This window comes from Remersonia thermophila, chromosome 1 (genome assembly GCF_042764415.1).
Source record: "Remersonia thermophila strain ATCC 22073 chromosome 1, whole genome shotgun sequence".
Classification (NCBI taxonomy): domain Eukaryota; kingdom Fungi; phylum Ascomycota; class Sordariomycetes; order Sordariales; family Chaetomiaceae; genus Remersonia; species Remersonia thermophila.
Genome location: NC_092217.1, coordinates 3387300 through 3412669, shown reverse-complemented (window position 1 = coordinate 3412669; position 25370 = coordinate 3387300). Strand labels below are relative to the sequence as shown.

At 61.5% G+C, this 25370-nt stretch overlaps 8 protein-coding genes across 8 annotated transcripts; 3 read left to right on the top strand and 5 right to left on the bottom strand.

Annotated features, from left to right (window-relative positions):
• Positions 1-1216: 1216 nt before the first annotated feature.
• Positions 1217-4805, bottom strand: VTJ83DRAFT_962 (uncharacterized protein; the record flags this gene model as incomplete). The annotated part of the gene is made up of 2 exons (XM_071014663.1): positions 1217-4675; positions 4755-4805. 2 exons carry the CDS (start codon positions 4803-4805, stop codon positions 1217-1219), a joined length of 3510 nt encoding a protein of 1169 aa, XP_070870315.1.
• Positions 4806-5410: 605 nt separating this feature from the next.
• VTJ83DRAFT_961 (uncharacterized protein) lies at positions 5411-6463 on the top strand (the record flags this gene model as incomplete). Its single annotated transcript, XM_071014662.1, has 1 exon — positions 5411-6463. One exon carries the CDS (start codon positions 5411-5413, stop codon positions 6461-6463), a length of 1053 nt encoding a protein of 350 aa, XP_070870314.1.
• A 201-nt stretch (positions 6464-6664) lies between these two features.
• VTJ83DRAFT_960 (uncharacterized protein) lies at positions 6665-7649 on the bottom strand (the record flags this gene model as incomplete). Its single annotated transcript, XM_071014661.1, has 2 exons — positions 6665-7454; positions 7549-7649. 2 exons carry the CDS (start codon positions 7647-7649, stop codon positions 6665-6667), a joined length of 891 nt encoding a protein of 296 aa, XP_070870313.1.
• An 817-nt stretch (positions 7650-8466) lies between these two features.
• On the top strand, positions 8467-9505 carry VTJ83DRAFT_959 (uncharacterized protein; the record flags this gene model as incomplete). Its single annotated transcript, XM_071014659.1, has 2 exons — positions 8467-8701; positions 8808-9505. 2 exons carry the CDS (start codon positions 8467-8469, stop codon positions 9503-9505), a joined length of 933 nt encoding a protein of 310 aa, XP_070870312.1.
• A 1108-nt stretch (positions 9506-10613) lies between these two features.
• On the bottom strand, positions 10614-12693 carry VTJ83DRAFT_958 (uncharacterized protein; the record flags this gene model as incomplete). Its single annotated transcript, XM_071014658.1, has 2 exons — positions 10614-11993; positions 12427-12693. The coding sequence occupies 2 exons, from the start codon at positions 12691-12693 to the stop codon at positions 10614-10616; spliced, it is 1647 nt and encodes a 548-aa protein (XP_070870311.1).
• A 1962-nt stretch (positions 12694-14655) lies between these two features.
• Positions 14656-16173, top strand: VTJ83DRAFT_957 (uncharacterized protein; the record flags this gene model as incomplete). Its single annotated transcript, XM_071014657.1, has 3 exons — positions 14656-14773; positions 14842-15102; positions 15194-16173. The coding sequence occupies 3 exons, from the start codon at positions 14656-14658 to the stop codon at positions 16171-16173; spliced, it is 1359 nt and encodes a 452-aa protein (XP_070870310.1).
• Positions 16174-16472: 299 nt separating this feature from the next.
• VTJ83DRAFT_956 (uncharacterized protein) lies at positions 16473-17947 on the bottom strand (the record flags this gene model as incomplete). The annotated part of the gene is made up of 2 exons (XM_071014656.1): positions 16473-17703; positions 17766-17947. The coding sequence occupies 2 exons, from the start codon at positions 17945-17947 to the stop codon at positions 16473-16475; spliced, it is 1413 nt and encodes a 470-aa protein (XP_070870309.1).
• Positions 17948-18845: 898 nt separating this feature from the next.
• Positions 18846-21616, bottom strand: VTJ83DRAFT_955 (uncharacterized protein; the record flags this gene model as incomplete). The annotated part of the gene is made up of 8 exons (XM_071014655.1): positions 18846-18875; positions 18995-19818; positions 19877-20447; positions 20517-20573; positions 20715-20875; positions 20938-20960; positions 21034-21236; positions 21338-21616. 8 exons carry the CDS (start codon positions 21614-21616, stop codon positions 18846-18848), a joined length of 2148 nt encoding a protein of 715 aa, XP_070870308.1.
• Positions 21617-25370: the final 3754 nt, after the last annotated feature.

The window sequence follows — 25370 nt, the reverse complement described above, 5'->3', positions numbered from 1 at the left end:
CGTTACTACGCTAGCCCGTACCGGCGAACTGTTACGTATCGCTCTAAACCCAGTTCGGTTCCCCTTCCTCCCCGCCTTACCTACCGCCCCCCCCCCCCCCCTCCCCCCCTCCCCTCCTCTCCCCCTTCCCCAACGACCCACCCCTGATCAGGTGGAGCCAGCTGGCTCACCGCTCAACCTTACATTACATTACGTTACGTGACAGGACCACGACATGGAGGAATGACAATACCACCGCTCCGGACCACCCTGGACCACTGAACCACCCACGGAACCCCTCCTGTTCCCTTCACGGGGGCGCTGGGCAACGTCAGCAACGTCAGCCAGCGCCAGGCACCGGGAATTCAAGACCGACCGATCTGTCAACCGCCCGCTCGGAGCCTCAGAATCAGCGTTATCCATCCCCATCCCATACATCTTATATAGGTACCTAGGTACTGTAAGTACACACAGTACTAGTAACTACCTACACAAGACGGACTCTGGCGGGCCCGGACCGACTCGGGGCGGCCGGGAACCCCGAGATTTCCAGGCCGCTGGCGACCTCGCCATCCTTCCTTCATTTGACGCGCTTCATGCCGGCCATTCCCTTACGCTGCCTGGCCCCCATCGTTTTGCGTTCTGGTCAGAGCCCCTCGACGTGAAGCCGCTGGCGGGCTGGCCTGTGCCGCCAAATGGGGCCACGTGGTGGTGATGCCCGACACCGAAGAGCTCTCTCATGGCAGGACTCACGGAAACCCGACGACGACGGCATGGTGAACCAAACCACCTGCATGACCTCGTGGCGGGCACATGTACCATGTCGTTCAAGTGCAGCCACTCTCCTTCTGCCCCATGTCCCTGCTCAACCCTAACCCTAAGCACCAGGCCATGCTTCTCCAAGGGAATACGGTACCTAACTATAAGCCTAGGTTCCTGGCCCCTGAAACACTACGGATGTTGAAGGAGGAGGACAACAACACAAGACGCAGTGGTTGAATGCTGCAATCGTAGAGTCGATCAAAAACCAAATATCGACTGTGATTCCCCGCCTGTTTTTCGTCCCCCGTGAACATACGTCGCACCTGTCAAGCGGTCCATGTTCAAGGACCGAACACGGGGAGCGATACTGTGTATACAGACGTATATACATCACGGAGGGCATTGTTGTATTTGCTGTCTTGTGACATGATCGATAGACAGCCTCTCCGTACAAGAGATGTCTGCCTCTCGAGCGCTACCCCCCTACCTTGACCGAAACAAACCCCAACTCCCATCCCTCCACGCCCGTCAACGGCTCCGGCTCCCGCACCACGCTCGCCAACATCCCCTTCTCATACAAAGCCAGCCACACCGCATCCGCATTCACCGCTTCCAGCGCCTCGCGCAGCTCATCGTGCCTCGGCAGGGAATCCGCCACCAGCGCGAGGATCTCGTCAAACATGCCGTCGTCGATCCTCACGTGCCCTACGATGGCCGCGAGCAGGCCCAGCGCCGCCTCCCAGACCTGCCACGCCTGCGCAAAGCGGCCCAGGGCTCCTCCTCCTCCTCCTCCTCCTCCTCCTTCTCCTGTGTACGAGACCAAGGAACCCGTTCCGGCCGGTGCCGATCCGCCCACTCTCTTGACCACCGGATCCCCGTCGGCTCCGGAAACGGGTATCAATATCCCCTCTTCCTCCTCCTCCTCCTCCTCCTCCCCCTTCTTCGCCGCCGCCGCCGGTCCTCCTCCGCCTTGCCTCAGCATCAACCCGCTACCACCACCTCCTCCCCCTCGGGGCTTCCCCTTCCCCCTCCCCTTGGCATTGACCTTGCCCGCCTCCGCCTTCACCCGCCCAACCCACCGCCGCATCCGCCCGTCCCACTCCGCCTTGAACCGCGCGCTCAGAAAGTCCCCCGCGGCCCGGCACAGCGCCGCCAGCGCGCGGCACGCCGCCGCCTGCACGTACCCTTCGGCGTCGTACAGCCGCGACAGCGCGACGGGCCAGACGGCGTGGACGAGCGGCAGGAAGGCGTTTTCGTCGGGCGCCAGCGCGGGGCTGACGGTGGCGATGGTGTCGAGCAGCGACCTGCGCAGCGTCGGGGTCGGGGAGGTCAGGTAGTGTTGCGTCAGGGAGAGGATGTGGGCGAGGAGGGTGTAGGTCGGGGTCTTGGGCTTTTCGAGGTCGCGGGTGTTGTTGTTGTTGTTGTTGTTGTTGTTGTTGTTGTTGTTGTTGTCGTCGTTGTTCTGGTCGTCATCATCGTCATCCTTGTCATCTTCGGCCGAAGGGTCTGGGTTGGTGAGCTTGTCGAGGAGGGACTTGGCCTCGTCCTTGGGTGGGCCCCAGGGCTTTGCGGGGTGAGGCTCGAAAGGCAGGTTGTCTTCCTGGGCTGTGCGGGCGGCCCGGTCGAGGCGCTTCGAGAGCGTGTCGACGATGCCCGGGATTCCGAGAGATGCGGGGGGCTTCTTGCGGTGATCGACGGCTGCGTGGCGCGCGTCCTCCAGGAGGAGCTTGTCGGATTGGACACCCTGGGCGACCACCTCGGACAGGACGGAAAACAAGCTCTCGACGAAGACCGGGTAGCCGTGGTAGTTGTCCAGCGCGGCGAAGATGGCCGAGACGACGTCGTCAAGGAACGGGAGCAGCCTCGGCCCCGTCAGGCGGATCACCATGGTGAGGACCTTGGTGGACGCGGGGGTGATGTCGAACGTGTTGAGGCGCAGGGAGATGGAGTTGACCATGTAATCGGCGTTTTCGACGATCAGATCCGAGACGCTCGCGTACCCGCAGCACGCAGCGAGGACGTTGAGCGTCGTGATGGCGTGCTGTCGGAGCTGCGGCACGGGCGAGCCCAGGAAGGTCGTGATGGGGTAGAGCACGTCGATGAGCTCGGGCCGGAAGTCCGTTTTGAGGCGCGTCGCGGCGAACGCCGAAACCTCGAGCGCGATGGCTTCGAGCCGCCAGTCCTGCTCTTCCGAGTCCGAATGGGCCGAGAGCAGCGACACCGAGAACTCGTACAGCTCCCGGAACGCCTCCTCTTGGAGCTGCGATTCCCCCCAGCCCGACAGATCCAAGAGCTCATCCATGTCGGCCGTCTGCGAGTAGGCCGACTTCAGGAGCTCAAAGGCCAGCCAGAACGAGGCGACCTGGTCCACGCCGTCGCAGTCTCGAACGTAACCGAGCATGGTCGCCGCGAGCTTGACCTGTTGCGCCGTGGATCCGATGCGGGCCACCAGGGTTCCGATCGCCTCTCGCGTCGTCTTCTCGCTCACCGAGCTCAACAAGACCGGGCCGTAGGCGGCTAGCTCCATCCCCGGCCTCGCGAGCTCGGCGCCGCTTCCCGTCATGTCCACGGCGACGTCATCCACGATCTTGGGCGGCTTCGAGCCCTTGATCAGCGTGACGATGCTGTCGCGTAGGGAATCCCCGAGGGCGTCTTCGAGCGTTGTCGAATCCATGCGCAGCGCGGCAGCCAGGTTGCTGCCTCTCAGGATGCTCCGGACCGCAAGCTCCTTGACGCGCTCGTCGGCCGATTGCATGACCCGCGGGAGGCCCGTGATCCAGCTGTACAGCGCCGACTTGATGCTGTCCCCCAGCTCGGGGTAGACGCCGGCAAGGTCCTGGAGGCTTGTCTGGAGCGGCGACCGGGCTGCGTCCTGCTCCTCCAGCATCATGGCCGTCTCGACCAACACCAGGCGGCAGTTGGCGAGCGAGGCGTGGCATTCGTCGAGCAGCCCGATGCAGAACCTGTGCAAGGCGGCTTGGACATCGTCCGAGTCGTGGCCCCTGAGCTTCAGGACCGCCGACAGAGCGATCTTCACCTGCGCGGAGGTGGCCTTGAGCCACGATGGGCCCAGGAGCTCCGGGGCCGCGGGGGCACCTGTCGCGGCTTCGGACCGCGCGTCGCTTTCGGGCTGCGCGTCGCTTTCGGGCTGCGCGTCGTTTTCGGCATCGGCTAGCCGTCTGAGCAGCATCCGGACCTTGATGTCGCCCAGAACGCTCGTGAGGGCGAGCTGGAGGAGCTCCAGGCATCGCAGCAGCACCCGCCGCTGCGTGCTGTTTGCCCTTGGCGGGGCGAGGACCTTTGCGAGCGCCGAAACGGTGCCGGGCAGGAACTGAGCGAGGACGGCGTTGTCCTTGACGGCGGCGAGGATGGCTCCGAGAGCGTTCAGCGCCTCGAGCTGTATGGCCGCTACATCCTCTTCGACGAGGCCATCCAACGTGACTTCCAGGGCGTAAGGCAAAGGGGACGTTTGGCTTTCGGACGAGGAATCCCGGGGTTGCGTGAGGTGAGACGGCTGTGCGACGCCGATGAGAGCAGCCAGAGCCCGGAAGCCCTCGATGACCAACTCCTCAGGGATGTCCTTCTTCGGCTGACCTGGGATCCCGCCAAGCAGAAACGAAAGAAAGATGAGCAGCTCCCGCACGAGCTGGGGAGACGCCTTGGCTTTCCAGCCATGCCGAAGAAGCTCCCTGAGCAGGCGAACGACAGCTTCGGTGACGCGGATAGGATACCGGTCCCGAACCTTGAGCAGGTGAGAGAGCGGGAAGAAGACATAATCGGCCAGCTTTTCGTCCAGGATGGTGGCGTCTTTTCCTGCTTGCGTAGTCCACAGGCCGATGAGGGTCTCTAGCAGCCCGAGCACGGCCTTGGGGTCGACTGGCTTTTCCGCAGGGGCGAGGGCATGATGACTGAGAGGGACGCAGACGCGTTTTAACTGATATATTGTTAGATGCCTCATCCCCTGCATGAACCTGGAGCCGGAGGTTTGGTGTGTGTGGGGTTGGTGTGGTTACCTGCTGAAAGAACTCAGTCCGTCGTTGATTTGAGGGAGAAACCGTAGCCATGATGCCAGCGCGAGGACATTATGAGCTCATTCGCGGGACATGTCCTGGTTCTGTTTTGCCGGAAGTGAAGAAGCCCGCCCCAAGGTCGGTGCCAGGGTTGGATATAAGTCAGGATGCTGGGAGGCTGACGGGGGTTGGTGGAACTGTCAGGCCGTCCGTGTGTATAGTAATTAAGAGTTGATGACGTTGCGATCTATGTGTATGTGTCGTCCTTGGCCTAGCCGTTTCAAGCTCAAGGGGTGTATATAAGTTTTTCCCTGTTCCGTATTTCTTTGTATCCCGAGGCGTAGCTGGAGAATGAATAAGTGGTAGCAGGGCCTCCAGTCCAAGCCTCGTCGTTGTTGAAGAGTGAGCATGAGCAGGTGAGCTTCGACCGGAAACGTGGGAAAGGCTGCCAACGCCAACGCTTCCACCCAGTAAAATCTCCAGAATCGCACTGTCTGCCGCCCCACTGGCCAAAACACTTTCGGGCTGGACCGATCGTCCCCCCCATCTCCTGGCAACGCAACTTTCCCGCCAACCTTTTGGACCAACGCATCGCGACCCTCCTGTCACCACGCAAGCTTGCTTGGCCAACTCCCAGACGATCAATCACGGTTTCCAAGATGCCGCCCGCAAAGAAGAGAAAGACGGCCCACAAGAACGAGGAGCCGGCCATGGCGGACCCGCCCGCCGAACAGGACCAAATCGCGGCTCCTGCTGGCGAGTCTGCCAGCGAGAAGGCTGCCGACAAGGCCACCGAAGAGGTCGTCGACAAGACCGCGGCGCCATCGCGCGATGATGCCGCTCCCGAGCCAAACGAAAAGCCAGCCTCCAACAAGGAGCCATCGCCACCGCCATCGCCGGCAGCGGCTGGAGCATCCTCTTCCTCGTCGACAACTGCCGCGACCGCATCGTCGGCCGCCGCCACGGCCACGGCCCAAGACCGGCTCGCCCGGTTCCGCGCGCTCCAGGCCCGCGCCAAGGAATCCTCCCACGCCAACCTCAAAGAAGCCACCAGGGAATCGCAGCGGCTGGCCACGGACCCGGGCCAGCTGGCGGCGCTGCAGCGCAAGCACGCCATCGCGTCGCACAAGCTCCTCAAGGCCGAGGTCGAGGAGGCGGGCGAGGACTTTGAGCGCAAGCGGGCGTGGGACTGGACCGTCGAGGAGAGCGAGCGGTGGGACAAGCGGGTACGCAAGAAGGAGGCGCACCGCGACGACACGGCCTTCCGCGATTACGCCCGCGAGAGCGAAAAGGCCTACAAGCGCCAGCTGCGCAACATGGGGGCGCCCGACCTGGAGCGCTACACGCGCGAAAAGTTTGCGGCCATCGAGCGCGCCGCCGCCGCGGGCACGCTGGACATCATCGAGACCGAGGACGGCGACATGATCGCCGTCGACAAGGACGGCACCTTTTTCAGCACGGCCGACTCGACCGCCTTTGCGCAGCACAAGCCCGACAAGGCGGCCGTGGACCGGCTCGTGGCCGACCTGCGCAAGGCCGAGGAGGCGTCGCTCAAGCGCCGCAAGGAAAGGATGGCCAAGAACGCCGAGGAGAGCGGCGACGTCACCTACATCAACGAAAAGAACAAGCAGTTCAACCAGAAGCTGGCCCGCTTCTACAACAAGTACACGGCCGAGATCCGGGAGAGCTTGGAGCGGGGCACCATGGTGTGAATCCTGGTTTTTTTTTTTTTTTTTTTCCTTTTGTCGTTTCTCAATTTTTTTTTTCCTTGTTTGGTTCATGATACCGGATGGAGTTTTTGGGAGTTCAAACCGGGCAGGTCACCGAAACACAGCCTATCCCGTGGTATACTACATATATACAATACAATTCCTTGACGCACATGACGCGCCCCCCTCGGGCTCTTCCCCCGCCTAAACCATGGTCCTCCTCCACGCCTTGCTTGCCAGGTCCTCCAGCTGCTTCACCTCCACAGGGCCCCGGACGCTCTCGTCGGCCAGCGCCTCCACCACCGCCTCGGCCACCTCGTCCACCTTCAACGGCTTGGTGACCATGGCGCCCAGCAGCCCTCCCAGGGCGCCCCGCGTCAGCCCGTCGACCGTCGACCCGGCCGTCGCCAGCGCCGCGATGCCCATCGTCACCTTCCTCGACTCGTCATACATGAAGGGCGGCCGGTAAAACACGCCGCGCATGCCGGGGAACTCGCGGGCGATGACGGCCTCGGCCTCGCGCTTGGTGGTGATGTAGCGGCTGGGCAGCACCGGGGCGCCCGCGGCGGCCGAGACGAAGCCGAACGTCCCGACGCCGGCCCGGACCGCCTCCTTGGCCAGCAGGATGGCGCTGTCGCGGTTCATGAGCTCGTACGTGAGCTGCCGCGGGCTCGTCGGCGCGTCGAGGCCGGGCTCCGGGGCCCCCTCGTCGCGCACGCGCTCGAGCGGGTTCCGGGGGCGCGGGGCGCCGCGGGAAGCCCCGCCCAACGTCCGCGCCAGGACGGCCAGCGGGTTCTCGCGGCCCGAGACGGCGCTCTTGTAGTCGGCCTCGAGCAGGATGCCCAGGCTGTGGACGACGTAGGTGGCCCCCGGGAGGAGGCTGGTCCACTGCTCCGGGCGGAAGATGTCGGCGCGCTCCCAGGCGACGCGGGAGGACCAGGCGGGAGGGGCCGGGGAGGAGGTGACGGATTCCCAGTGCGGTTGTCCCGAACGGCTTTCGGGGAGGGTAGATGAGTTTCTCGTCGGATGGTTGCAGAATGGGAAGGGAGTGCAAGAAAAAGAATTTTTTTATAAAAAAAAAAACGTACCTTACAGAGGTGACATCCCAGTCGCGGGCCACGGCGGCGCGGCAGATGCGCGAGCCTAGGAAGCCGTTTCCGCCAAAGACGACGAGCCTTTTGGCTGCCATGATGCGACGCGTGTCTATGAGCTTCTATTTTTCAATGTTGCTATATGTTTGCGTGCGTTGGCCACCGGGTCGTGTTCCCCTTCTTTCCTCTTCTTGGCGGGGAGATGTCTTGTTGGAGACCCTGCCTCGAGGAAAGGAAAATGGGATTGGGCTGAAGTGAAGTGACGTGAAGTGCAAAGCAAAGCCTAATAGTGAATTGACTGGAATTGGAAATGCTTGCTCGATCGAGCCCGGAATCTGCTTTCTGGGTCCAAGTCCAAGCTTGCACGGACTGTGAAAAATGAAGCTCAGCCTGGTAGGAATGTGCTCCGAAAGGCCCCCGGGGGAGCTCTGAAGCTTTGAGCCAAGTCAACCAAACGTCAGGTTGGTGAATGTGAACGAATGAATCAATGACGACGAGATGCTGGAGCCGGGGAGAATCGGTGGTCGGTGGTCGGTGGTCGGTGGTCGGTGGTCGGTGGTCCAAGCTCCGTGACACAAGGGACGGCTCACGCCGAGCCTGAACTGTGGGAGCCTTGCGGCGGGTCTTGGGCGGGGCGCCGGCCCCACTTTCAATGCCGAATGGATGGGAACCTGACCTCCCGTCGCAAACTTCCCCAGACCAATTCATGGCAGTCAACCTGCATACTATATACCTGCTAGACCTGAGGTACCTTACCTACCACCTAGGTACCTGCCGTAGGTAACCTTGCATCATCAGCCTCCCTCCACCTCCCTCCACCTTCTCCTCCTCTCTCTCTCTTCTCATTCCTCTTCTCTCCCTCAACCCCCCGTAAACCTTCCTCCCTCCCTCGCCACACCATACCACACCGCAGCCATGGCGCCGCCAACAGGAAAGCGCGTCAAAGGCGTGCAAATCTTCCGGCCCTTCGTCTACGGCACCACCGCCAAACCTTTTGACGAGAAAACCAACCCCAAGCCGCCCGGCGTGCCCGACGACCACACCCACTCGTGGACCGTCTTCGTCAAGGGCATCGACGATGTCGACATCACCTACTGGCTGCGCCGCGTGCAGTTCAAGCTGCACGAGTCCATCCCCAACCACGTACGAAGTGCGTCCTCTCCCTCTCCCTCTCTCTCTCTCTCTCCCTTTGCTGCTAGCTGGCTGGCTGTCCCGGTCATCATTCTGACCGCGCAAAATCAACAACAAAAAAACAGTGATCGAAGGCGAAAAGGGCAAACCCTTCGAGGTCCACGAGACGGGCTGGGGCGAGTTCGAGATCGCCATCAAGCTCTACTACGTCCCCGAGTCGGCCGAGAAGCCGCAGACGCTGTACCACCACCTCCGCCTGCACCCCTACGGCCGCACCGAGGCCGAGAAGGAGACGATGCGCCTCGCCGGCGGCGAGATCATCTCGTGGGCCTACGAAGAGCAAATCTTCAACGAGCCCTACGAGCCCTTCTACGAGATGCTCACCTCGGGCGCCATGCCCCCCGCCCACCCCCTCCCCCACGGCCCCGGCGGCGTAGGAGGAGGCGGCGCCGCCTCCTCGGCCGCCAGCACCCCGACACAGCCGGGCCACCACAAGTCCAACAGCAAGTCGAGCATCTCGGGCGGCGGCGGCAAGGTCAAGGACAAGGACAAGGACAAGGACAAGGAGGTGCAGATGATACGCTCCGAGGGCGGCGTGCTCGAGCGCAGCGCCATGATCCCGCTCGTCAACCGGCCCGGCCAGCCCTTCAGCCGCGAGACGGAGCAGGTCGAGATCAAGAAGCTGCAGGAGGCCATGGTCAAGGTCGAAGAGATGGTCAAGAAGAGCAAGGAGGAGGTGCAGCGGAAGGAGGCCAGGTTGAAAGAGCTCAAGGCCGAAGCCGCGGCGGCGGCGGCGGCGGCGGGGGCGCCGGCTGGCAAGTAGGGGAGGAACCCCCCCCCTGGGGACGCCCGCTTGGTTCTAGGTGGCTTTTGGTGGTTGAGATCTTTTTTGTGCCGGGCGGTTTGCAAGAACGCCCGTCCGGTGTGATGGCTGGCTGTATAACTATTACTTTACTACGTTGGACGTCTTCCAGGTTGGCATGGGCGATACCAATGGCGGGGAGCCGAGGCGTACAAGGCGTTTAGGGGGAGGAATAATACCATCTGCATTGGAGGTTCGTCACGGTTCCATCTCGCCACATCGCAAGCCCAAAGGGGCTGCTGCTTCGGGTTTGAACCCATTCCCACACCAACATCATCACTGCAAATCACCATGCGACGAACAAGCAGGTTGGCGTCAAATGCGCTCTGTTGATTCTTGTATGTATCTTGGAGAGTTGGGAGTGTCCAAGAAGTTCCCGTTCATAGGCCCGCTAATTCCCAGCGGGACGACTTCCTCAGCCGAGCTCGAACAGGCGTGGTCTTCCTGGCCAAGCCCGGTCCTTGTTGCTGTAAAAACAAAAAACGGTGTCCCCGAACACCGGTCAACAGAATGGCGGCTCGTCCCTTGACGTCCGCCGAGAACAAAAAGAAAAAGAAAAAAAAAAGAAATATCCCGAGAAAGCGAGAGTTCTATCGCCAGCCCTCTCTGTCCGTGGTCGTACTTGAGCAAACCGCCTGCGTGCTTCCAAACCAACAAGCAAGCCAAACAACTCATCGACGGGATCCGACCTCCGTCTTCCCCTTCCTCTTTATAACCCATCCACCCTCCGGAGACCCTGAATCCCAACCCAGCCAGAACAGAAAGGGAACAAAAAAAAACCCCATTCTTTTGTTTTTCAAGAACTCGCCTCCCGTATTTTTATCAACTGTGTCCCAGACACTCCAGACTCCCGGCAACCACCCAGTTAAACATTAAAATGTAGAAAGGAAGAAGACACTGAGGTTGCACGCCCAAACGCCTGGTATTGATGCCACACCGCCCCAGAGGAAAAAGAAGCAAAAAAAAAAAAGAAAAGAAAGCCGCACCGAAATCGACATAGGAAAAGTAGAGTAGTGAGTGTGTTGTTGTGGTGTTGTTGTTTCCGTCGGAAATCCAGGACCAGCAGGGATTAGCGAGCCTCGTCGTACGCCGGAGGCGGCACGTCGTCCCGCTCGTCCCAGAAGCCCGGGTTGCGGTGCTTCTCTTCGTAGACGCGGCGCGCAATCTCGCCCGCCATCTTCATGATCCACGCCTGCTCCAGAATCACGGACGACGTATCCGACATGGGGCCCGTCGAGGCGCGCTTCCATTCGGCCTTGGCGGGCTCGGCCGCCGCCGCCGCCGCCGGCGATTCCTTCTTGGCCTTCTCCGAGGTCCGGGAAGACGCCTGGGTCTCGATCGGGTTGGCCTTGCGGATATCGGCCGACGGAACCTGCGCTGCCAGCGGGGAGTTCGGAGCCTGCGTCCGGAGAGGCGACCTCGGATCCGATGACCGGTTGAAGCGCACCTTGCTCGACGCGAGGTCGTCGTCTGGCGCGTCCAGGGTGTCGTGCAGCACGGCGGGCTCTGACACGGGGTTGCTGGTCGAGGCCGAGGCGGCGTCGGAGGTCCTGTCGCCCTGCTCGCTGGCGGGTGCCGTCTCGGCGCCGGTCTTGGTCTTGCTTCGCAGGTCGACGACGCGCGTCTTCTTCTTCCGGCCAGGCTTGGCGTGGCGGCCCGAACCCAGCGACAGGCCGGCCGTTGAGGAGTGGAGATGCACCAGAGAGGGGCGAGACGAGATGGAGCCGTTCTCCTGGCTGCTGCTGTCCGAGAAGGTGTAGGTATGGGCGCTCGCCGAGTACGACGACGTCCTCGCCAGGTTCGGGGTCGCCGTTGGCGTGTTGGCGGCATCGAACCTGTCGGGCCCCGCCCACGCCCGGATCAAGACGTCCTTGGTGGTGGACGTATCGAGGGACGACGTGACTTGGGAGTTTGTCATGTCGGAGAGCCGGAGAAGCGTCTTTTGCGAGAAGAGCAGCTGGGCCTCTGGGCCCCCATCCAGCGACAGCTCCGAGATGGCCGTCGGGTCCAGGAGGTGCCCGTGAACGTCAACGGCGTCCAGCGGAGGCGTGGCCAGCGGGTTGACGCCGGGCTCGCTGGTCTCCTTGGGCTCGTCGTCGTCCTTGGCGATCTGATCCGGGCACCATAGCTGAAGCGAGAGGCGGTGGATGATGGCGGGCAGCTCGTCCATCATCAGGTCGCGCAGCTTGCTCTCGATGGTCCGCTGGAGATAGTCGCGGACGAACTCGATCGAGTCAAAGGTCGACGAGACCTTGAGGGATTCGAGGGGGTCATTGCGGAAGACGATGGTCAAGCCCTTTTGCTTGGAAAAGACCAGAATGATGAAGGCGCTGAGCTTGATCTCGGACAGCGTGATCTGGAGCGGTATTGTGAGGCTTGACGCCGCCGCCAATGGCTGAGGTGACGTAAAGCTCGGCTTGGCCGACAGGCAGGTGTTCAGGGGGTTGGCCTGGCCGACGTGTTAGTCATGCTCGCTCTCCTCCTCTCAACCGAATAGCATCGCGTGGGGCGCGGGCGGGAAGGGAACCGCAAGCTGCTGTGGATCCCGGAAGAATTTGGGCTGCAATGCGCCAAGCTCTTCCCAGGGAGGGGTTGCAGCGAGTTTCAGATTTCCAGAAACCGGAGGAAGAACCGAAATGTTCGGCCGCTGACTCGGGACTGACTCCGAGGAGGGTGCTATCATCCCAAACATTTCGGGACATGGTTCCTTGCGGGTGTGGTCGGAGAAAAATGAAAGGACGGGCGCCGCGACAGGCACGCGACCATGTCGCGTGCCTTGATAAGAAAAAAAAAGACCCCCCGCGGCTCCGTTTTGCTCCAATCGAAAGAGTCCAAAGGGGGGGAGGGAGAAAAAAAGAGGAAAAAAAAAATCCGGCACCCACCTGAACCCTCGTCTTCAGCGTCAAAAAGGCGTCGCCCGAGTAGCACATTTTGAAAATGCCCCGGAATCGATCCTCGGCCAGGTCGCCGATCTCCAGGATCTCCAGGTCGGGGGGCACGGAGCCCAGGTTGAACTCGGTCACGATAATGTCATCGACGATGATGGGGGGTTTTGGTGACTTGTTCAGGGCTGTCGTCAGGAGGTCGCGAGCACGCTTGTAGAAGCCCGCGTCGGCCGTCAAAGGCGACCAGTTGAAGTTGAAGGCCATGTTGAAGTGGCGTCCGCGTTAGAGGCGCATCGCAGTTGGTCGGTCGGGGGGTGGACTTTGCGTGCGACAAAAGCCCGTCGTCGGGAGATGGGAGGTGGCTGGTCGAGGAGGGACGGCGAGTATCTCTCGGAAGGGCAGAGAGCCGAGGGCGAAGAAGAGCAACCTCTGGGCGTTGTTACAGCTGAGCGAGCGTTGGGCAAGTCGGTGGTTGGTTCGTTGCTGAACGGGGAGCGTCGACAAGAAAAAGAAGGAAATTCTATGCAGCGATGGGAAAGCCCGGTGGCAATGTAATGGGCAGCAGGAGGAATCGAAGGGGTTGGTGTGTTGTAGTGGTGGTGGTGGTGTTGGTGCTGAATGTTTCGTTTCGAAGATGGAGGCAAAGCAAGGGAGGGATGACGCTAATGAGACGACATGGGGGAGGAGCTTCGGGGAAGCAGTTGATCTTGAGTGAAATTTTTGGGCTGGTGCCGAGACCCGGCGTGGCTTGCGAAAAAAAAAGCTGCACAAAGCCCACCTCACCTTCTGACACCAGACCTGACCCAAAGAAAGCTGCAGATAAAGTGGGCTGACCTGGGTGTGTCGCGTGTGGGAACCCCACTCCGCGCTTGTTTGAGCTCCGGCAAGCCCCGGGCTTCCAGGGTGGCTCGTGCGCCTTGGATGTCAAGGTCCTTTGGTTGCGTCAGTTGAGATTGCCTTCATGCAGCGATGCGATGCGAGAGGGCAATCCGTCCCAGGTTCCCTTGGGTTCACCATTGATTGGCTTGCTTGCCAACGGGGTCACTTTGATGGTCGAGGATGGTCTGTTTCACCGCCAGTTGGGCATCAAGATATATCGTGCGGGAGCTATAATACGCCCGCGGTAAGGTAGTTCCGCATGCGGTGGTATGCAATGCCTGCATCGCTCTCTGGATCCCCTAGATGGAGTCGCTGATCTTCCAGGAAGTGCTCCCCTCCCGAGATGCCCGCGATCTCAGGTGGCTGCGCAGCCGAAGGACCCACCGCGTCCCGAGGTCCACACCACAGAACTGCCGCCGCACGCGACCAGCGTTTTGGGCAGTCCCCCCAATCCCCGGGCTGACCCCGGACTTTGGGAAGGGCCCGGAAAATTCGCCGCTGAGGAATCCCGACATCAGACGAGCGTGTGCGGCAGCAGGGCCGTTGAAGACTTTCAACACGGAGGGAATCCCGGACCTTGGATTTGCAAGGCACAGCGCCCACTGATTCGTGCTGCACTCGCTGTACACAATAATACACCACGCAGCACCACAGTCTAAGTTCAGGGAAAAAAAAAAACCAAAGCAGCTTGCGTGCAGCAGGCCTGGCCGCGGCCATTTGACGACTGGACGGCCTGAAAAGGAAAACGAATACCTAGTTAGACCCCACCCCACTGCACCTAAAAACGGCGGTCGGGCACCAGAATTCGCGGGGTTGACCAGCTGCTGCACGAGGTGAGGGGCAAGGTAACCTTGGCTGCATATAAATCTCCAGATGATGTCAAGACACCCAACGTCATCCATCCATCCAGGTCATCCGGGTGCGGTGCGTGTGTGAGCGTGAGTGAGTGAGTGAGTGTGTGTGTGTGTGTGTGGGTGGGTGGGTGTGTGCGAGCGCATGTGCTCACGCTGTGGCCAAACCGGAACGAAGACCAGGTTTTGTGGAGCGGGCTCACAGCTACCTTAAGCTGAGCGTCCAGGCCCGTTTGGATGGACGCTGGATGCTGAACGCTGGACGCTGGACGCTGGACGCTGGACGGGCATCCAATGGAAGGGACAACGTCATGTGTCTCGGTCAGACCCGCCAGCAAAACAGCAGGCGTGACCTAGGCCCTGGGCAGAGAACGTCCAACAGGCCTGAACCCTGCACCCTTCGCCGCCAAAAAGCTCCATCTCGCAACCTTCACCTTTCCCTACCCTTTGCAATCGCCAGCTCGGTCTTCAGGCTGTTGTTGTCGCCACTCCTCTGATGTACCAACTTATCGAAGAGGTTCCGTATGAGTTCCGGCTTGTCGGTGAAGGAGCCGCAAATTGCGTGTTTGAGGTCTTGGGATACCCACCCGATCCAACCCACAGCTGTCTCCAGGGTATGCCCCCCCCCCTTATTATTTTTCATGCAGAAACACCGGCACACCCTGTCTTACCAAAGTTCAAGGCAACCTGCTGCGCGTGGCCAAAGCCGGCAAAAAAAGCTATGGCCATGACGAAATCCAGGCGTACTGGGAGTCCGTCGTCAGGCCGCTCTTCCGGCCCGACGACCTGGTTCGGCAGCAGCTGGTAAAACTTGGCGGACGACGCATCGTGTCACGCCTGAACGCGGTTCTTGAGAATGAAGAATCGACGCGGCGGGTGGACTTCAGGGGAACCCGGGTGGCCGAGGCCGAGTACGGCATGTTAGTAGAGGATATGCGTCAACGTATGAGCCCCTTCAACGACGCATCCTGCGTCCCCAAAGTGTCGATGGCAAGCATGCAGCTCGCTAATGGCCGTCATGTCCGCCCATAAAGGACGCCCAGGAGATCTGACGCTTGAATTCAAGCCCAAGTGGCTCGTTCAGTCGCCCACGGCTCCCCCCACGGCGACGCGCTGCCGGAACTGCGCCCGTGAGGTGCTAAAAAAGTGCCAGCGCCAACCGCCACCACCAAGCCGGCAACAGCAAAGCACCGGGAATGCCGAGGCGAGCCAGGAGGAACACGAGGGCGAAACCACCATCTTGTGTCCGCTCAACTTCATCGCCTGCGCAACATCGGCCGACTCGCTTGCCACCCTTCTCGCCCACCTCCTCCCGCGCTGCAACCCTCCTCGGCTCGGGCCAATCCCCCGCTCCGTGTCTGCGGCGTCCGCCCCAGCATCCGCAGCAGCAGCATCATCGTCATCGCTATCGCTACAACACGACCGCCTCTCCCGCTGGCTGCAAACCAACACGCTCCTCCCGCGCCTCCGCGCCGCTCAGCTCACCTGCTCCTCCTCTTCCTCCCCCTCCCTTCTTTTCTCCCTGCCATCACCGCCCGCCTCGTCCTCCTCGTGCCGTCCTTTCCCCACCGCCCTCTCACCACCATCCCCCGGCCGCGAGACCCCCCACCTCCACCGGCCCCCTTCGCCGCCAGCCTCATCCCCATCGCTCCTCGCCGCGCACGCGCCGCCTCCAGGACCTCCGGCGCGGCCAGGAGACGCAGGGGCGTTCGCGGGGGAAGCAGCGGAATCCCTGGCCCTCGCCATGACCCTCCGCGACTGCACGTGCTTCATCCGCATCCCGGCAGACCCGTCGCAGCCCGTCGAGGCAAAGCTGGCCGACCTGGACCGGAAGCGGGGGGACGTCAAGCTGTCGTACTGGCAAAAGACCGAGAGGGAGCTGATCGAGGGCGGCTTCTACTTTGACCAGCGGGCGGTCGAAGCGGGGGTGGCGGTGGACTGCTGGCTTGGACGGTTGAAGACGTTGTTGGAGAGGGGGGAGGATGGAGCGGGAGGCGGAGGAGGAGGAGGGTGAAGCATGCGACATGGCCATCTGGCCTACCGGGCAGGGAAGGGTGATTGGGCTTGGCGGGCGGTACTACAGGCGTTGTAGGTTATTAGAGGGAGCTGGATTCGGGGATCTCCTTGCCGGACGCTTTCATGGGCCCTCTTTTCCTTTATTTGTCCCACATCTTTTTTTTTAGGAATAGCAACGAACAGACATACATGCATACAATGCATAATAATGATTCATCCAAGGCACCCAATGCTGTCTATGAATGAGAATATACCCAACTCCACGAACAAGGAGCATCATCGATGCTCCGCTCGGCCTCATAGCCCCGCGACAGAAAAGCTCAGCACGCTCCCCGCCGCCAGCCCGGCGACAAGGCACATGCTCATGAACCCGCCGGCGGCCGGCCGCTCCTCCTCGGCGACCCACTCGCCCGCCGCCATCATGGTGGTGGAGCCGAGCCACCCGTTGGTCAGCCCAAACAGAAGCTGCACGACGACCAGGTAAAACGCGTCCCCGCCCACCTTGGCCCCGTTGCCGTGCAGGTTGCACAGCAGGTACAGGGGCAGGAACCCCCAGCGCGCCAGGCTGACGGCGAAGAGCGCCTTGGGCCGGCGGCGGAGCGGCGCCGACAGCCACGGCGCGGCCGTCAAGACGCGCCCCGCCAGGTCGCCCAGGTTCCAGAAGAAGAAGGCCAGCGGGATGAAGGCGCCGGGGCTGAAGAGCCTGCCGGCGTCGGCCGGGTCGCGGACCGACAGGATCTTGGCCGTGAAGACGGGGAAGAACATGGCCACGACGAAGCACATGAACACCGAGGCCGCGAGCCAGCGGAGCTTGAGGAGGAGGGTCAGGAGGGGGACGTGCCGGTGGGCGGGGGGCGCGGCGGGGCTGGCGTCGGGGCCGGACTCGACGTTTTGGTTACGGCGGAGGGCGGCGCGGGCGTGCCGGCGGACGAGCGGGACGAAGGCGGAGAGGGTGAGGGCGGAGATGAGGACGGCGGTGAGGAAGTAGATGAAGGCGGAGGTGCTGCCTTGGTTTTCCTCTGACGACGATGGCGGCGGCGGCGGCTGGTCGGGCGTGCCGCTCGGCGACGATGGCGCCGAGGGGGGATCGGAAAACGCAAGATACGAAACCATCTGCGTCAAGGGCGGGAGGATGCCCGCGACGCCCTGGCCGGCCATGATGGCCTGGGTGTACTCGGGGCGGCCGAAGCCGGCGGCGAAGGAAAAGGCGCCGTTCTGCATCAGCCCCGTGCCGCCGGCGGTCAGGGCGACCATGAAGAGGAGGAAGACGAAGTAGGCGCGCGGGGACACGTGGACGAAGAGGGTGGTCGACATGGTGAGGAGGACAAACACGGCGCCGCTGACGACCAGGGCCGTGATGATGCGGAAGGGGTAGTCGGCCTTGGACTGCATGCTGGCCAGGAGGAGCATGGAGGCCAGGTTGACGACGGTGAAGGTGGTGAGGATGGCGGACTGCGAGTTGGCGTAGATCCAGGGGTCGGCCTGGAAGCGGATCTGGAAGTAGGGGGCCGCGGCGAGGAACATGTTCCTGACCGCCGCCTCGTGTCAGAAGGAGAGAAAAGAGAGGCCTTTCGTGACGGCTACACGTACCACGCCCACAGCATGGCGACGCCGATGAGGGCAAAGACGCCGTACTCGAGCCATGAGAAGGGCGCCTGGCCTTGCTCGCGCGCCATGGTGTCCTCGAACGATCCGGGCTCGTTGCCGGCGAGAGGCTCGTAATCGACGGCGCTGGCCTTCGCCGGCGAGAACCAGGCCCGGATGCGATCCATTGCTGCCATAATTTGTCCTCGTGTCCCTCCTCGGCTCCCTTTGCCTTGCGTAACGCGGTGAGATGGTTCCGCTGGGAGGGGGGGGGGGGGGGGCGTCGTCGGCTGCGTGGGCAAACAAAGAGGCAAGGTCAAGATCGGTACTGTGTACGTGTACTGCGTATCTCAGCGGCGCCCTGTCATTGCTGCAGCGGCATTGAGCTCTGAAACATGAACGGTGGTGGATGTATGTGTGAGCGTATCAATCCGAGACACGTGCAGCAGCAGAAGGTCGGTGTTGACTTGGGGACGAGGACGGGACGGAAACGGATCAGCGACGACGTCAGCCGACAAGGCGACAGGTCTTGGCACCCGACCCCAACGCTTCCGAAAGTGGGGCGCCTGCCTGGTGGTGCAGCCAGATCCCTGGGTCGGCGACGGATTAGCGAGGATCAGGTACATACAAGGGGCCTATAGTATAGTACTATTTACACCTGAGGTACGCAGTACGCAGTACGCGGTAATAGTTAATAGGCACTTACACCGTCCATGCCACAGAAGGGGGGGCTCAGATTGGATTTTTGAATAAAAAAACAATCATGACGGACCCGTTGTCCGTTGTGTTCAGCCTCATCGTCGTATAGTACATGCATTGTCCAAGGTACCAAAACCAAGCCATCCAATTACAGAAAGGGAAGCATTTCTGTTTCGTCCTTGTACTACTCTGGTCATTGGGCAGAGAACAAACATGTGTCATTCCCTCTGCTGCATTACGGGAAACTACGGTATATTAATACATCAAGCGGGGCCCTACCACCCAGAAGGTACTAGAGTAGTACGTTATGGTAGGTATGCACGCCTCCGATCTCGCGTCACCCCCAAGGAGACTCCTCTCCTCCTCCTCCTCCTCCTCTCAATCCGACTAATAATCGAGAACAAACCGGTCGATGAACTAGGTGTAGGCATCAAAACGTCAGCATTCTTCTCACCCACTCTCATGATAGCCACAAGAAATACATAATAGGTTGTAGAAAGACGAAGAAAGAGGGGGAAAAAAAATAATGGGCCCACCTTGAAAGTCTCCAACCCGGCCTTGAAATCTCTGACAAACCTCTCGACCCGCTGCTCCCGGTACACACCGGCCCCGGTCGAGGGCACGTTCGCGCCGTTCAACGCCCTCGCGGTCCTGGCACAGACGCCCACCGGCTTGCCGAACCGGTACGCATCCCGCAGGATCTCGGACGGCCGGCCCGTCGGGAAGAGCGGCGACGTCTCGGTCCCCGTAAACAGGGCCTCGGCGCCTTCCACGACCACGACGCCGTCAAACTCCGTCGCGTCGGCCGTCGAGTACGTCTGGTCGGCCCCGCCCCAGAGCGCCTCGGCCACGATCGTCACCACCAGCCCTTCCGCCTTGAGCCGGGCGCTGAGCGCGCGGGCATTGTTCAGCGCGGCGGACGACCTGGCCGTGGTCAGCACGCCGACGCGCAGCGTCCTGACCGTCGGCAGCGGGCCGCTGTCGAGGACCGAGACGCCCGCCGTCCTGTTGTTGTGGTAGTACCTGTTGTCGGGGCCGGGGGCGTTGAGGCCCAGCGCCGCGGCCACGCGCACGGCGATGTCGTGGCTGACGCGGTTGAGCTGCGCGAGCACGTTCTTCTTGACCTGCTCGTTGCGAAGCTTGCTGGTTTCGAAGCGGAGGGCGTTGATGAGGAACTGCTGCTCGACGCGGGTGAGCGAGTTGTAAAAGAGCCGGGCCTGCGACCAGTGGTCGCTAAAGGTGGGCGAGTCCTCGCGGACGAGCGCGCCGCCGACGGTGCGGCCCGGGGCGGTGAAAAATCCGCGCCCGTGCTGCGGGGTGGCCTGGCGCGGATACCCGTTGTTCAGGGTGTTGGGCGTGTCTGGGGATGCGCGTTAGCATGGGCAAGCCTTTGGCGGCGGGGGAAGAGGGCCACGCACAAGGGTACTTGTTGGTGTGGATAAAGATCTGGCCGGCGCCGTCGCGGTTGTTGTTGTGGATCGGGGCCCGCGGCATGTTGATGGGCAGCTGCTCAAAGTTGGGCCCGCCGTTGCGGTTCAGCTGCGTGTCGAGGTACGAAAACAGGCGTCCCTGCAGCAGGGGGTCCTCGGTGAAGTCGATGCCGCGCACGATGTGGCCGGGCTGGAACATGGCCTGCTCCGTCTCGGCAAAGTAGTTGGTCGGGTTGCGATCCAGCTTCAGGACGCCCAGCTTCACCAGGGGGGCGAACTCCACGGGGAGGAGCTTGGTAGGGTCCAGCAGGTCAAAGCCGAAGGCGAGCGCCTTGCTCTCGTCCACGATCTGGACGCAGAGCTCCCACTCGGGCCCGTTGCCGGACTCGATGGCCTCCCAGAGGTCCTGGCGGTGGAAGTCGGCGTTCTTGCCCGCGAGCACCTGCGCCTCCTCCCAGAGCAGGCTGGCCTTGCCCTGGCGCGACTTGAAGTGCCACTTGATGAGCCTGGACGTGCCGTCATCCTTGACGAAGCGGAACGTGTGGACGCCGAAGCCATCCTGCGCCGGTTAGCATCCAGAGCCTTTTCGTAGCGGCATCGAGAGAGAGAGACAAGATGACCAACGTACCATGTGACGATAGCTTCGCGGGATGCCGTGGCCTGACATGGCCCAGAAGAGCGCGTGCTGCCCATCACGTTAGCCCCGCGTTCCGTTTTCCGGCTCGCTGTCTCGGGAGCACGAGGCTCTCCAGCCTGCCCGGCGTGCTGCCGCGGCAAGGCCCCCATGAGGCACGGGGACGGGGATCCTTGGCGGGCATCTGCTTACCAGGGTGCTCGGCTGCTGGCTGAAAAAGTCCCAGGCCGAGTCGTGCGCCGTCGCCGCCTGAGGCATCTCGTTGTCCGGGCGCGGCTTGACCGCGTGGATGAGATCGGGGAACCGGATGGCATCCTGGATAAAGAAGACGGGGGCGTTGTTGCCAACGATGTCTTGGCCGGGTTAGCATGCACAGCGCGGGAGACCCCGGCATCGCAACCTGTGGCGCACATACCAAAGTTGCCCTCGTCGGTGTAGCTGAAGCAAACACCATGTCAGCCGCTGAGCTGCTCCCGCTCTCCGCAAGGACCTGACGCGCGCAACGACTTACAAGCGAGTGGCGAAGCCGTGGATGTCTCTGGCCGTGTCGGCGCTCCCCCGAGAGCCCGCGACCGTGGAGAAGCGCACAAACACGGGCGTCTTCTTGCCCGCCGCGCCCAGGAAGGACGCCGCCGTGATGTTGCTCCAGTTGGCGTAGCTCGTAAAGGTCCCGTGCGCTCCGGCACCCCGAGCATGGACCGCCCTTTCGGGAACCTGGTGGGAGCGTGCGTCAGCGGCGCCTGTGCTTCCCAAGAACCCCGGCGGGTGCTTCGGAGAGATGCATGCGAGAGATGCACGCGGCGGGAGGCACTCACCCGCTCGTGGTCAAAGTGCTGGATCTTCTGGCGGAAGATGAAGTCCTCGAGAAGGGTCGAGCCCCGATAGCCCGCCTTCAAGCTGTTCTGGTCCGAAATGGGCCCGCCGACATCCGTGGTCAGGTAGCCGGTGCTGTCGTCCACCTTGTACGCGTCCAGGTGGCTGAACGCCGCGCCGTTCTGACGCTTGTCCAAGGCAGCCGGGTCAGCATAGGGGCAGGCGGCCTGGCCGAGGCCGAGCACGCCGGCCCAGGCGAGGAGAGTCGTGGCTCCGTGCATCGTAACAGGCGACGTCGGTCGAGTGGGCTTGACCGCTGTGTCAAGGTGCAGGAAAAGCAACGCATGCCTCCAGCGGGCGTGGATGTCTTATATATCCATAGGGACCGCGCCGGTGCTCTCCACCGACCGCCCGGAAAGCTCATCTACCAAGTATCACCATGGAGAGGTAGAGAGAAACGCACCGTGACCCAAAAACAAGACATGTTCGCGTCGCACGTCAGTCTTGCGTCAGGCAGGGGAACTTCATCCCGTCCCAACCCCGGTCGGGGGGAGGATCATCACCTTCCCCCACAAGCCTTGATGGTCCGCCTACTACGCAGCATAGGCACACCGGTGTTCGTGGATCAAGAAGCAACCAGGGTGGATGCCGTACCGGTGGCGTCCCGCTCTGCTATCCCGGAGCTTGCCTTCTCTGGCCCTCTGCTACAACCTCCTTTGGCTTGCCGAGAACCGACGGATGGGGTCAGCAGTCAGCAGGGGGGCCGAATGACGACCATAGGTATGTACTACTGTGCTGCATACTGCGTAGGTAGGTAGTCGTGGTGGTGTTACCCTGGTATGTACGAAATGAACTCCGGTTCCGCTGGCAAGTCCACCCGAACTCGAGGGAGGGGGGGGGGGGGGGGGGGGGGTGCGGGAGCGCACGCGAGGTTCCAGTATCGTCCTTGGGTTGCAGGGCAGCCAAGCAGATCGCCGCCAGCATCGGCCCGGGATAAGGCAGGGGAGCCTAACTGGGCAGCACCCGGCCAGTGGCATGCCGTATCACATCAGCTTTTCTGCGTACAGGGCGTGTCTGGAAGCCGGCGCAGCGCTGAAGTCACAAAGGGTCTTGTGATCCGACACATCTCAGCCCGTCTGGGACATGGTGAGACATGCCGTGGGCTCTGTTCCCGGTCGTTCGGACAGGGGGTCTACATACTGTGTACAGTAATACAACCTGGAACGCCGCGTGCGTTGGTAGGATGAGGGTTTGGTTCTGCATCGCCATCTGCAGTCGGTAGGAATCCTCGACTCGAAGGGCTCCACGGGGCAGGGCCCGGCGGCCCATGCGGTTGGGGAGACGCGTCCAGGTTTCGAGCTCCAGCGACACGACACGACGACAAGAGGCTTTGTCATTGTCGCCATTGATAACACAACCAGCCACCAGCACGCCGGGTCTCCCGAAGAAAGCAATAATAACGCTACGGAGAGAAAAAGAGAGACGGATCGGTGTGAGCGACCTTGACCGGCCCACGGCCCACGGTCCACGGCCCACGGCCCACGGTCAAGGGCCAGCGGCGTGTGCCATTGCGAATACGTCCACCCGGGGCTTGAGTCGTGAAGACCGAAACCTGGCATCGGCCGGGGAGCCGCATGCGGTGTGAATGAGACATGCAGTAAGGTTCAGGCCTTCAAGACAAGGTAGCACGCGCATATGCGGAATGCCGCTTGGCGGTCGGGTCACACAGGGGGCACCGCGAGGGCCCATACCGCGTGGGCCAACGGAGCAGTCGCAGCGCATTGGGGGTAACATTACGTTGGAATGGTCTTGAGCCGTGGGCACTTGGCGGCCGAAATGTTGCGCGCGCTCTTGCGGGCTCATTTGGGGGGGAAGCCTTTGCTGCTGCCGTACTGCGTACAGAGGAATTACACCGCAGAACCGCAGAGGACCATCGGCAAACCCTCCTCCCCCCCCTGGTCTGCCGATGAAGATGCATATCACCGAGAGCCGTCGTCTGGCTTGTAGGTTGGCGAGGCTCATTGGAATTATGGGATTCCCCACGTTGTATCCCGAGGTGGAGCTCATCGGCAGTCAAGAGCCGCGGAATTGTGTTGAATGACAAAAACCCGCCGCGGTTTGGGCTCCGCGTTAGATAATCACTTACTCAGTACGAACCTGCTGCGTAGTTACCAAGTACTTTACGTACCTGCTCTATGGACTTTTCCGCGACCAAGAACAATGGAAGCCCCTGATGCCCCGTTTTCACCCCAAGCCCGGCCTTCGTCCATCTCTGGCCGAGGGCTCGCGAGTCTTGCGATGGCCACGCCCACGCCTGTCATCCTCCCCTCCTTTCCAGATCTCCCTCGGCGAACGGTCCATGCGCCGCAAGCACGCAGACAAACAAACCAAAAAAAAAAAAAAGTCACCTGCTGATGAGGGTGTCATGGAGGATGGGCGGTGACCGTGCTTGCGATGCCGCATTCCATATCCGTCGTCGCCGAGGCTTGGACATGCGTGGATCAGGGGATCAGGGGATCAAGGGATCATGGGAGGTGATGGGGAAAGACGCGAGGCCGAGATGACGGTGAGATTTTGACGGCCAAGGAGCTCCATTGTTTCCTGAAATACACTTGATGCTCCTACCCAACAAGCGCCTTGAGCCTGCAGGTGGCTGCAAGGAGACGTGAGATGACGAATGCGTCTTTGTCGCTGTCACCACAACGTCCGTGATATCGGCTTGGCAGGTTGTACTGTGTACATACTACCTGCACAGCCAACGGTGGCTACGCGCAAAGTCCGAACTCGGGGAGGGGGGCGGGCTTTTGCTGATGAGACGGGAAGCAAAAGGCCACAAGACAACAAAAAACCAAGGCCGGCTGGAACGTGGGCCAGCCTTGGAAGCCGGATGCGCAACGTGCCTAGGTACATACTATACAGGTACATGCAAGTAGCGTGGTTGTAAGTGGTGCACGGTGCATGACCTGGTTGAGTTGAGTCGGTGGAGTGGTCGAGTGGTTACCCACCTAAATTTAGCCTTTGCATTTGGAGGTGTTGGTTGCGAGTCCTGGCGAGCCCCTCCAAGAGATTGCCGGTCGATCCGGCAGTTGAACGGGCGGCCGTTGGCTTGCCGCTCTCCGGGCTCAGACGCTAATTAACCAACTCACGTTTACCCGTTCGCGTTGACGCGCCCTAAACCGGACTGGGCGAAAGGCCCGTCTTGGGCCCCCACAGCGCCACACCTAACAACAACCGCCGACAGCAACCCAACAAGGGCATCGAGAAGGCGGAGCAACGAGCAAAGAGCGAGCAACGAGCCGAGGAGAAGGCGATGGTACCCGTGGAGGCATCAGCAACGTGCTGTGTACGTAAGCACGTATGGCTTATAGTAGACGTTTTCCCCCTCCAAGATGGGCCGATGGAACCCAGCCGGGCCCGTCCGGAATCTCAACAACCGGATGGATGGAGGAGACCGGCGGCAATCATCACCATGACATCGGCCCCGGCAGCAGGCATCCCGCATGCACGATTCGTCACGATCTGGAACCGCTCCAGGTCCATGTTGATGAACCCATCGACCAGGTTCCGAACCACTCACAGAGGGCCGCAGATCGGGGTCATCACGCCCCGTTGCATCACGTTGCGTCTTCGCGCCAGAGGGAACGTCGTCCGCTGGACACAGGCCAATCATGCTTCCGCCAAGCCCCCATGATGGATTGGAGGGAGGCAGCTAGTGTAGATGCGTATACAGCATGTATATAAGATGTATATATATAGATTCTGACGCTGGGTATCTCATTGTTTCATCCGCCAAGTCCACCCCTACCTGTCCACGAAGAAAGGTGCAGAGCCGCAGGAGAAACGAAAAAAAAAAAAAAAAAAAAAAAAAAAACACAAGCAGAGGCATCTAGATGGCGTGCACATGCCTCGTACGCCTCCCATCCACCCCTATCGCCGATCCTCCATCGACGCACATCCACGCCGCGTCACGTCACGTCACGTCACGTCACGTCACGTCACGTCATGTCATGTCCCACCCCCCTCCCCCTTCCCCCT